Below are 11,793 nucleotides of genomic sequence, written 5' to 3' on the forward strand. Positions count from 1 at the left end.
AAAAATAAGTGGCCTAAATCCGATGAGAAAACAGGAATTGGGGGTATCCTAGGTTTGGCTCCTTGAGCCATGGTGCCCCCCCCCCCCCTTGTCTCAAATCGTTCCGCCGCCTATGAATGATTTGTTGATGTAAATGATCCAAAAGGATATTGAATTCTGATGTAATCAACATTGTGAGTTTAGTTCACTACAAGAAAATGCATTCCCTTTCAGGAATTGAACCAAAAAGGCATACGAAAAAATATTACGTCATCATCTTACATCCTTCCATCAGGGGAGAGAAGATCTAAAAAGTCAATCCTTGGTTCCCCTGTTATTCTGCGCCACTTTGTTTATTTTGTATGCATATTGTGTTTTCTTGTAAAGATGAGACAAAATGCCAGTTTATTTGATTTTCATTTCATTTTTGGGACCAAAGTCAGGCTCAGTGCTACCTAATATCTGCCTTTTCAGCTGAATTTTCAGTGTCAAATACTTTGTAGAGTATCTCAGACCACATCTCAGGACTCAATGCCAGTTTCCAAACAATGTGTTTTGTGGTGTTTTGATTCTGCCTTTTCCTCTAGGGAACGTTGTCATCAACATTTCTTTATTTTGTTGTATTTTACCTATTACATACCATTAGACTTACTGATTGATCGAGCTTTTGCAGCATGAATAAGTATCAGTATTCTTCCATTTATTGACCACAGTAGATTCTTGACAATCCTAATTATAACGAAACCTGTGATTGTGAATCGCCGAGGTCCATGTGTTATCCCTACCCTTAGCAATGTAACTTCTTCCACAAAATGTATTTTGCAGTGGCTAATATTGCTGTTATTATAATTTGATAGCCTCTTAGTGACCAAAGTTTAAACCATATGCTGATATTTTCTATTTTTGTGCAAAATCAAAAATACCGGCATGCTACCGGCAAGACATGCCAGATACCACGAAAAAACCTGCGGTAGTGAAAATTTACCGGCATGCCGGTAGTGCGGTAGGGAAACTTTGCAACTCTAATGAGAAGTCATTTCAGTCTAGCGTGAGCCGCTGACGGAGAAAGAATGAGAGTCGAAACGTCTCCCGAATTTCACAAGTATGATAAACAAAACAGAAGAATAGAAATATTCATAACTTGTAGAAGACCTGAGCTTCCGACATAACATTGAGACATTTTCCGTCGGCGGTTAATTGACACATTTCCCGTCAAATGAGCTAGCGTGCCCGAAAAACGTGCCACGGTCAAGAGGGCGCGATGGCACACACCTCTCGGGACGGTGGAGCTCGGCGCGGCGCGGCGCGGCGGGCGCGGCCGTGACCGTGGCCGTGAGCGGTGCGGGCCGGCCGGTGTGGACCGCCCCCGCGGCGGGACCCGGCGGACCGCCCCGGGCGCGGGACCCGGCGGACCGCCCCGGGACCCGGCGGACCGCCCCGGGACCCGGCGGACCACCCCCGCCGCGGGACCCGGCGGACCACCCCCGCCGCGGGACCCGGCGGACCACCCCGGGACCCGGCGGACCGCCCCGGGAGCGCCCATCAGCCGTGTGTGGACAGGACGTGAGTCGAATGTGGACGGCCGCCGGCCGCCGACTCTCTCAGCCCGTACAACAGACGGTTTCCGCTGTCAGAGAGCGGCGCTCGTTTCCCGGAGACGGACAATCGGCGGGCCGCGGACCGACACAGGTCGGTTCAGATATCAGGCGGAGAGTGAGGGTGAACCTGTGTCATCGACCTGAGATTGCGAGACGCTAGTAGCGTCTGATCTAGGAATAGGAGATGGTCTCGTATGGCACATTGAAAACAGGCCGCATTAACCCTCGCCCGTATTGGTGTTTTTCCAGCCGCGAACGTATAGGGGGGGTCCGTTGGACCCCCCTTGCCGTTTCGCCCCTGATCGAGCTAGAGCTTCGCGGAAAAACGAGCATGTTGCCCGTGACGAGAGGAAGCCGATGCTACCCAATTTTAAGGTCCTAGGTCATTGGTTGACCTTGCAGGTCAGGTCAATGACCCCAAAGGCGGGAAAATCGGGACCTGTTAGAACGTCGTAAAGTGTGGCTGCTATGGGGTTTTTCGGGGTGCTGATCACGAATATCATGTTAGTTTTAATCACAGATGATGTCTTCATGTATTTAGGCCAGGTCAGGTCAGGTCAGGTCAGGCCAACCAGTAAGGGTATTCGTAGTAGGTGGCAACCGCCTCTGACAGCTTCGTAACATGTTACGAAGGCACCAAAACTACTTCGTAAATGTTCATATGGTTGCTAAATTCGAATTCAGCTCCAAAAACTGGCCTAGAAACATGTAAAACTCGAAAAAGTGAACCGAGGTCATCAAAGGTCAATGACCTGACCTGACCTTCAGGTGACCTTGACACCCACCCTAATGCATTGGGGCAACATCATATCACATGTTTGAACGCTTGAAACCACGAAAAGACTGCAAACGCGCGGCTAATGCGAGCCGACATACGCCGAATTGCAATTCCAGCCAAACATGGTCTCGAAAAGTAGGTCACAGGTCAAAGGTCACTTGGGTCAGGGTCATGAAACTTTCAGGGTAGGTGTGAAATTGATGAACGCGAGGGTACTGAAAGTTTCGTCGCGATCGGCCGCTTTTTACGCGAATTATTCACGAAAAACCATGGGGGGGTCCGTTCGACCCCCCCTATACGGGCGAGGGTTAACATAGCGGTTCGGTTCACTGGCATCTTCACAAACATAAGGTCACGCTTGTCACTGAATATTTGACCCCGATAAATAAAAGTGATGATAACGATTGGAATTTGGAGACGTCTATCATGTGAGCACCTGAACGCCAATGCCTTGACGATAGCGAAACTGAGCGCAAGGGACAGTAGACGGTAAAGGGGGGCAAGGGACAAGGAATTTTTCAGCTCAGAGTACACGTTCCGTGAGCGTGCTCTAATTTCCAGAAGGCAAATAAGAAGGACTGGATCCAGCGCACGGTCCCGAGGTCCGCAGCAGTCCGGACGTAGTATCGTGCCGGCCGTTTATGAGAGGGGCCCGTCGGCTGTACGGGCGCGTGTGGCCGTGTATGAGCCGGGCCCGGCACGGTGGCCACAGCTGGGGCGCGGCGGCAGCCCGGCCGGCCGGTCTGCTGGCAGTGACGGCGCCCACCAATCCATCGATCGGCCGATACCGGCTGCTATTGTGCTACGGCGCCGGCCGCCGAGCGGCGGCCGCCGTACCGCACGGTACGGTACAACACAGTACAGTACAGCGAGCTGCGGCCACCGTACCGCACGGTACGGTACAACACAGTCCGGTACAGCGAGCTGCGGCCGCCGTACCGCACGGCACGGTACAGCGAGCTGCGGCCGCCGTACCGCACGGCACGGTACAGCGAGCTGCGGCCGCCGTACCGCACGGCACGGTACAGCGAGCTGCGGCCGCCGTACCGCACGGCACGGTACAGCGAGCTGCACTACAGACACATGGGCAGTGAGCTGCAGCCGACGTACCACACAGCACGGTACAGCACCACAACACAGTACAGTACAGTACAGCTGCCGCCGTACCACACAGTTCGGTACATCACAACGGCATAAAAACGGCCACTGCAAGTACACAGTACGGTACAGCGGCCGCCTTACCACACAGTACTGTACAGCGACTAGCGAGCTGTGGCCACCGGACCACACAGTGTGCACGGTACAGCACACGGGAACGGTCACCGTACGACACTACAACACGGGAACGACCACAGCGACACATAGACAGGCTCTGCGCGGACGGCGCCCTGTAGGGCCGGCTCTGCGCGGACGGCGCCCTGTAGGGCCGGCTCAGCGCGGACGGCGCCCTGCAGGGGAGAGTGGGGCACATTCGTGCAAAAAATGGATAAACCCATATATCTGTTCTTTGGTTAGTGCAATGGCAAAATTGTTGATTGTAGTATGGAAAGGAACTATTGCAGATAGTTTTCCTCTTTAAAAGTTATCCTCTAAAATTATTGCTTCCATTAGAAAAAATGACTTTTAATAACTCTGAACATTTGCACGAAACTGCCCCACCTATGGGGCACATTCGTTCAAGAGGTGGGGCACTTCCGTTCAACCTGCAAAGTTCGAGAAATTACGGGCATTAACAGAAATTTACCAAAGGAAATTGGCAGGGGGTCATTTCACTTGATTCCTTTCGACAAGAATGCATTGCACAACATATGTAGAAAGAATGGGCTGGCCAACAAGAATGTGCCAACTGCCGGCCTCCGTGACCTCGCCAAGTTCGCGTGAATTGCTCGTCACGACGTCGCAAGCAGTCGAGACTGAGTCAGGCGAACGTCATTAGAGAAACCTACTACAGATAAAGTCATAAATCGCAAAAACTAAAAAAAAATATGCACGAATGTGCCCCCAGGCAGTGCGTACACGAACCTGCCCCACAACGTTATTAGTAATATACCTATTTCAAAATTTCTTTTTGAAAAAATGACACTTTTTCAACAAACGAGTTTGCAGCAGTTCCGTGAATAGAGTGAGCTTCTTCACCCCCAATTTTGAAAAGCTGAACCACATTTCCGAGTCAGGATCACGAAAATGGATGATATGAGAAAAGTTTGGAAAACTCACGAATGTTACAAATTTGCGTTTTTATCAAGCATGACAGCAGGTACAGTGTTGTCTTCTACGGTGAACGAAGGGCGGCAATGATAGACATATTTCCATAATTTACCTTGAGCTCGTGCAGTCACTCGTGTTCCCATAAACTGCTGAAAACGAATGTGCCCCATGCACGAATGTGCCCCACTCTCCCCTATGGCCGGCTCTCCGCGGACGGCGCCCTGTAGGGCCGGCTCTCCGCGGACGGCGCCCTGTAGGGCCGGCTCTCCGCGGACGGCGCCCTGTATGGCCGGCTCTCCGCGGACGGCGCCCTGTAGGGCCGGCTCTCCGCGGACGGCACCCTGTAGGGCCGGCTCAGCGCGGCCGCTGAGCTGTAGGGCCGGCTCTGCGCGGACGGCGCCCTGTACGGCCGGCTCAGCGCGGACGGCGCCGGTCGCCACAGTTCGATCGGCCACATACAAGATGGCCTAAATTTCCCGGGGGATGCGTCCATTCTCCCGGTGAAACAGCGCCAGGCTGGGCGTCCACCGGAGGGCCGGCGCAGCGGACATTCCGACAATTCAGAACAAACTAACTCCCGCAGGGTAAACTGCAGCACAGCGCGCCCTCAACGCGTGCAGAGACTAAAAAGGCCCCATTCATGGTAGATGCTGAATACAACCCCCGATCCTGAAGCCTCTTTGATGATGAACAGGGAACGGAAGACTTGAATTTAAATAGCATTAGAAAGAGGTAAAAAAGCTCGGAAACATTTCATCGATAGGTTCTATGGCTTTGATGGTAACTGCTACGTTCTATGGCTTTGATGGTAACTGCTCGGACAAAGAGGTTTGGATACAAGGAAAAAATATTGGTAACACCAGGCGCCGTAAAAATGAAAAAACAGCGGCATATAAACAATATTGCCCAGTGGAACAACAGACCATGTACCCCAACCACCGTGCATTGTTCCCCCGTTGGAACTAAAATAAACGATAAAATGACAGTGATCTTCGTCCACCCCTCTCTTTGGTCCTTCTTCACAAACCAGACTCAGGTCATCATACCATTGCAAGTGAGATAAGGCCCTGTTAAGCATTATTCTAGTTTGAATAGTTTCCTACATTCTTGGTGCATTTATCAATTCGGTGCTACAATGCACCGGAATATACAATTATACACGCATGTTGCGGAATGGGAAGCGCTGTCCGGCCCCACTACACATTGCACAGCCCGCCAATCAATGAGCTGACGTGCACGGCCGAGACTTAGTCAACGTTGCATGAGCCGCCCACAAAAGCCGGCGTGCTGACGGACGCATTAGGTTATTAATGTCCTCATTCAGCGGCACCTAGTTAGCGGGCGCCCCGTCCCCGAGGATCGCCAGCCCAGACGATAGGGACTAATCGCAACAAGAACATCAGAACATCAGAACATCAGCGTGCAGCAGACAGCCGTTCGTCGACAGTCGGCGCAATATCCTCATTGGTCAGACGGCGGCTGCCGATGATAGGGTCACGGAAAAACTCCAACTGAAGACAGTGCAGTGTCTGAGCCGGCGATGACCTCTATGTCGTCTCAGCAAATACCTGCCACCGCCCCGAACGGCTCACACGAATCAACGGCCGCCTTAGCAGCTCCATTTGAAAGCCGACAATCTCCGCCGCACCCCGTAACGCCAGAACACAATCTCGTCCACCGCTGACATTAGGTATTCAATGCGCCCTGAGCCCATCCCATTGGCAAAGGTCAATGACCACGCTCATTGGCGTTATCGACACTGGAGACGCGGCGTACCGAGAACCGCCGGCCCCCTCGATTAGGAGCCCATCATTCGCTACTGTTTTTATACGTCAGGGGGTGTCACAATAGATAAAGCGGACAGTTGCCGCACACCGTGCCAAACGGGATGGCGGAGGCTGGGCGGTAAGGCTGCGGGACACCACTTCCAGAGTACCAGGGATATCGTCCTTCAAATGGCTTTAGCCAATGGTCTTGTCTGTCCGTTCAAGACACATGAAGGCGTGGCAAATGCGTCACGTAATTATAACACATTTTAAAACGGAGCATATGCACGAAATCGAAGAAGTCGACCCGTTTCCGGCGCCGGGTGCTGTAGGCGCCCATCGGCCTCACAATGTCCAATTCAACTGTGAGCCTCGCCCCAGCGCAGTTTAGCCGTGTTGGTCGGCCGCTGGCCATTTCAAATGTATGATTCCGTTACCAATGCATAAGCCGGCGGCTGGACAGTGTCCATGGTTTATAGCTGAGCAGCCATAGTGCCGCTATTTCAGGCACAGGCGTCCAACACTGTAACAGTGCTGTGGTCCTTCCGTTTCCATTGAGGAATGTTTGTTTTCTAAGACAAACATACCTTGACCTACATATCGCATCCTTAGCAACGCAAATGTATTGCCATTGCCATCGTTTCGCAGCACATGTCGCAGAATGGATTGCATTTTAATATAAATAGAGCCGAACAATTCTAACAGCGCACGGAAAAAAAAACATAAAACAGCTCGGGACTTAGAGTGGACAGAGTGAATACCCGCATGTGACAGCAATAAACGTACTGGCCGACGCTCACATGTCTGAAGGTCCGGTCCGGAGACCGTACAATATCATCCAATTCGTCAGCGGCTGCGACAGGCCGTGATGCGTATTTGGGTTTCTAGTTGGGCCCGAGCTGGCCCGCTATCCGGACCGGAGCAGCTGTCGCAGCTTCTGACGCAACCTCCCCGCGGGGCTGTTCGATTAGCAGCCGGCGGTAGCTGCCACAGCCCTCCCCCGTAGCTGTCATAGCTGACACAGCCCTGGCCCACAACCGCAGCTCACACAGCCCTCCCCCGCAGCAGCTGTCACAGCCCTCCGCCACAGCAGCCGGAGCTGCCACAGCCCTCCCCCGCAGCCGGCGGCAGCTGCCACAGCCCTCCCCCGTAGCCGGCGGCATAGCTGACACAGCCCTACCCCACAACCGCAGCTCACACAGCCCTCCCCCGCAGCCGGCGGCAGCTGTCACAGCCCTCCCCCGCAGCCGGCGGCAGCTGATACAGCCCTCCCCAGCAGCTGCCGTGCCTGACACAGTGACACAATTCTCCCCGCAGCTGCAGCTGGCACAGCCCTCTCTACAGCTGTGGTAGCTGTCACAGCCCTCTCTACAGCTGCCGGAAATGCCACAGTTCTCCCTCCCCTAAAACTGCCGCAGCTGCCGCCAGGGACACTAACCTGCTCATGTCATTTCCTCGTGTCATCACCTACAGCGCAAACAAATAGTTTATGGAATATAAAGCAGCCATGAACACGAGGCGGCCATCAGGCCCTAAATGTGCTACGATAATCGGTCGCTCCTGCATAAATAAAATCAACAGACCCTTCTTGGCTTGTAAGGCAGCGTCGCCATCAGCCATCAACGCGACGTAAAATGAACTGAAACCGGGGAAACTCGAACTACCTTCCAATAAAAACCATATTAGAAACTGATGAGTACATAAAAGCTTGAGGAAGCAGTATTCTGTTGGTTTTAAGGCCCGTTTCTAGCATATTAGGCCGAGTTATTAGTAGAAGTGGGCTCGGCTATCATCCTGGCATCCTCAGTCCGGGTCGTAGATGAACACTGAACGGCACCCAACCACGTGAGTACAGACTCCTTAGCCAGAGACACGGACCTCTCCAGCAGCGAGCGCGTTACTAAACAGCGCTATCTCACTGTTTTTGTAAGAACATAGGCCCTAGTTAGGTAGGTAGATTCGGGGTAGATCGGTGGAGTCCGAGCTCAGCCTGCACCTGGCCAGTTCCCGATCAGGCGGCGGAGGCCAAGTCCCGCGCAACAGCCTCTGCCTAGCGTGGGCTCCGGCGCCGTATATTCGCCCATTCAACACATTTCGCCGAAATCATGAAAAGAAAAAGGAATGAGCACGCCACGGGCCTCCAGCGGACACGGCGGAAGAGCATGTTAACGCAACTTCACCGACGGCAGAGGCCTGCAACCAGTCTCCCTCCAGTCATTCATCGCTGGTCTGGAGAATGGAGAGACTTTTTCAGCATTATACAATAATGGCGACCACATTAATGTTCCAACAGACCTCCCAAAACAGGAAAGAACGGAAACTAGGGAACAGAACGCATCACGAACGGAACAGTCCCCCGAGGTAGGTGTCAGCGGCGCGGAGGTGGGCCGGCCGGTCGCCGTCTCGGCAGCGCGCCACCCCGGGCCGGTATTGCCACGGAGGCGGGTCAATGTCAGTGCTGGCCCAGCGGCGACGACGGCCGGTGTCGACAGATCGATGGCACGGTCCACTCGGCCGCACCTCGGCGCCGGCACAGACCACGAGTGCGCCCACTGCCGGCCAACTTGGAGCGCTCCGTTGGGCGGCAAAGAAAGAGCAAGGTCGCGCCGAGTATTGAACGGTGCCCGGCGCGTGGAACAGCCGAACAGCGCGTAAGACAACGGAACAGAGGCATACCTGTCTGTGTGACAGCTCACCGCGAAAATAATGAAAGGGTACGGAAGCACCCTGAATTTTATATTCAAAGAAATTAAATTCATACATTCGATGTCGAAAAACAATCATTGGAAACCCAGCTAAAATTTCCAATGAGCCTGTTTGACCAAAAGTCGCCAATGTCCGGGATTTGACAATCTGCAGTTTTGTAACTATAACTATTCCCAACATAGGTGCAGGCCAGGGATAACAATGACACAGTCGAACAGTTGTATGACTACCACGGTTAGTCGGGCAGTGTGCACAACAGCCAGCGGTCACGGATGCCAGAAGGGGCTGGGGGCCGGCCATGTTGCCAGCGGCCACGGGCGCCGGAAGGGGGCTGGGGCCGGCCCTGCGGCGGCGGGGGCGGCGTTACCTGGTTGTCCTGGCGGCGCGCGGCCGGCGGCGGGCGCGCTGACGCCGGGCTGGGCGCGCTCGGCGGCGAGCCAGAGCTGAACGAGTCGCCCGGCACGTACTTGCGCCGGATCTTCTCGAGCTCGGTCTGGCGGCGCGCGGCGCGGTCGCGGCGCGCCCGCTCGTTCCGAGAGGCCATGGCGGCTCGGCGGAGCGGCGGCGGCTCGGCGGAGCGGCGGGCGACACGCCTCGACCGGCGGCCCGAGCCGGCTCACTGGCCGCCGGGCAGCCGGCGCGGCCGCACCGCCGAGCCGACCCGCTCCCCAATCAATAGCGGCGTGCGCCGGCGCGCCGGCCGCACACGTCTCACGGAGACGGCGCCTGGTCACAGCCGGCCGACCGGACCGGGTCACGGCAGGTCACGGCGGGATAACCAGGCGGCGGGATAACTCGGCGAGTTGACCGGACCCGATGACGACAAGCTGACAGGCCGGTCACGGTAAGTTAAAAGCACCAGATCACGGCAAGCTGATCGATCCAGGTCATTCCAGATCACAGCGGTATGCCTGAACTAATCTAGGGCGAGTACCAGTGAGAATCTAACTCAAGATTCCAAAGTTGATGCGATGGCGAATCCTTGAATGATTTGAAGTTTTGTAGTTCCGAATCCTTAGTGAGGTGCTCAAATTGTTCCCGCTACACCCGGTATGCAAGCATAACCAATTAATACCAGCATTGGTTTGGGATTATGGGGTCTTACTGGTTCATCCATATTGGACCAGTTGCAGAAGTTTCCGAACCAGACCTTTCGAGTCTGATTTAAAATGGCTTTTCAGCAACCAACTAAGGAGCCAGCACCAAATAAGAGTTGGTTTAAGAAATACGGATGGTTGTAACCATCGGAAAATGGATTTTACAGGTTAGAGCTTAGTGGTCAGCAGTTTCCGAGGCACCGGAGTGAGAGTCATAGCTGCAATATTGCCAGACGAATAAACGAAGCGGATTTATGAAAGGTGCTGACAGCGGCATCAGAATGATTACATTGGTCATATCGAACAGAACGTGAGCTTATCGCAGCGTGAAAAGAATCGGTTCGGTCACCTCGCAGTGACAGACACCCTACATTACGTGGAACGAAGTGGTCGCCCCCCGGCCCGCGGTGACAGATACCCCGTGGCACGTGGAACGGTTCGGTCACCCCACAGTGGCAGACACCCTGTGGTACGTAGAACGAAGTGGTCGCCCCTACAATGACAGACACCCTGTGGTACGTGGAACGAAGTGGTCGCCCCTACAGTGACAGACACCCTGTGGTACGTGGAACGAAGTGGTCGCCCCTACAGTGACAGACACCCTGTGGTACGTGGAACGAAGTGGTCGCCCCTACAGTGACAGACACCCTGTGGTACGTGGAACGAAGTGGTCGCCCCTACAGTGACAGACACCCTGTGGTACGTGGAACGAAGTGGTCGCCCCTACAGTGACAGACACCCTGTGGTACGTGGAACGAAGTGGTCGCCCCTACAGTGACAGACACCCTGTGGTACGTGGAACGAAGTGGTCGCCCCTACAGTGACAGACACCCTGTGGTACGTGGAACGAAGTGGTCGCCTCGCAGTGACAGACACCCTACATTACGTGGAACGAATCGGTCACCTCGCAGTGACAGACACCCTACATTACGTGGAACGAATCGGTCACCTCGCAGTGACAGACACCCTGTGGTACGTGGAACGAAGTGGTCGCCCCGCGGCCCGCGGTGACAGATATCCTGCGGCACGTGGAAGAAATTAGCCACCCCAGCGCGGGCAGACATCAAGCAGAACCTCAGAACACGGTGTGCCTTGATAAGTCAATTCTATGATACCATATCAGATTCGACCACAGCCATGCGTCCAAAACGCTTCGGCGTACAAAACCGAAAACCGGCAGCACATGCATAAGTGTGAGTCGCTAATTCGGTCTATAAGGTAACTCAGTCTGAATGGCGGAGTGGGTGTCTGTGAGTCCAGGTGTCGCGTTAGGGCAGGACTTGCTGCGGATGACACATCGCCAAGTAACCCTCTACCGGACCTTGCATGTGCCAAACCGAAAGCTGAGCACACCGCAAGTAGATGGGGTCATAATCCTCCTAAATCTGAAGAGAAGCTCTCTGTCAACTTGCCAGCTTACTTCCAAAGTTGGTACCATATGTGACATGTCGCACATAATGATGACGCGTGACAAATAATGACGCGGGCCTAGCGATATGCTGCTCTCTAGCGTTCCATACCGCGGCACCGAATTTGGCGACAGGCGCCCAATTCGATGTGTCAAATGGAGGACAGACGAAACCATGCCATCCACCCCCCCCCCCCTGCAGCAATTCGCGAGTTAACCGCAGAGAACAAAATGTGATTTATTCAGAAGCATC

General features: G+C 54.2%; 1 protein-coding gene across 1 annotated transcript in view; it reads right to left on the reverse strand.

The window, feature by feature from the left end:
* Window positions 1–9,604, reverse strand: part of LOC122365281 (syntaxin-binding protein 5-like) — a 54,360-nt gene extending 44,756 nt beyond the window's left edge. The window contains exon 1 of the mRNA XM_043336376.1: window positions 9,403–9,604. Coding sequence (XP_043192311.1) covers window positions 9,403–9,579 — 177 coding nt within the window. The 5' untranslated portion in view covers window positions 9,580–9,604. The remainder of the gene's footprint in view (window positions 1–9,402) is intronic.
* Between the last annotated feature and the right edge of the window lie 2,189 nt (window positions 9,605–11,793).

This window comes from Amphibalanus amphitrite, unplaced genomic scaffold (assembly GCF_019059575.1).
Source record: "Amphibalanus amphitrite isolate SeventyFive unplaced genomic scaffold, NRLGWU_Aamphi_draft 000728F_arrow, whole genome shotgun sequence".
NCBI lineage: Eukaryota > Metazoa > Arthropoda > Thecostraca > Balanomorpha > Balanidae > Amphibalanus > Amphibalanus amphitrite.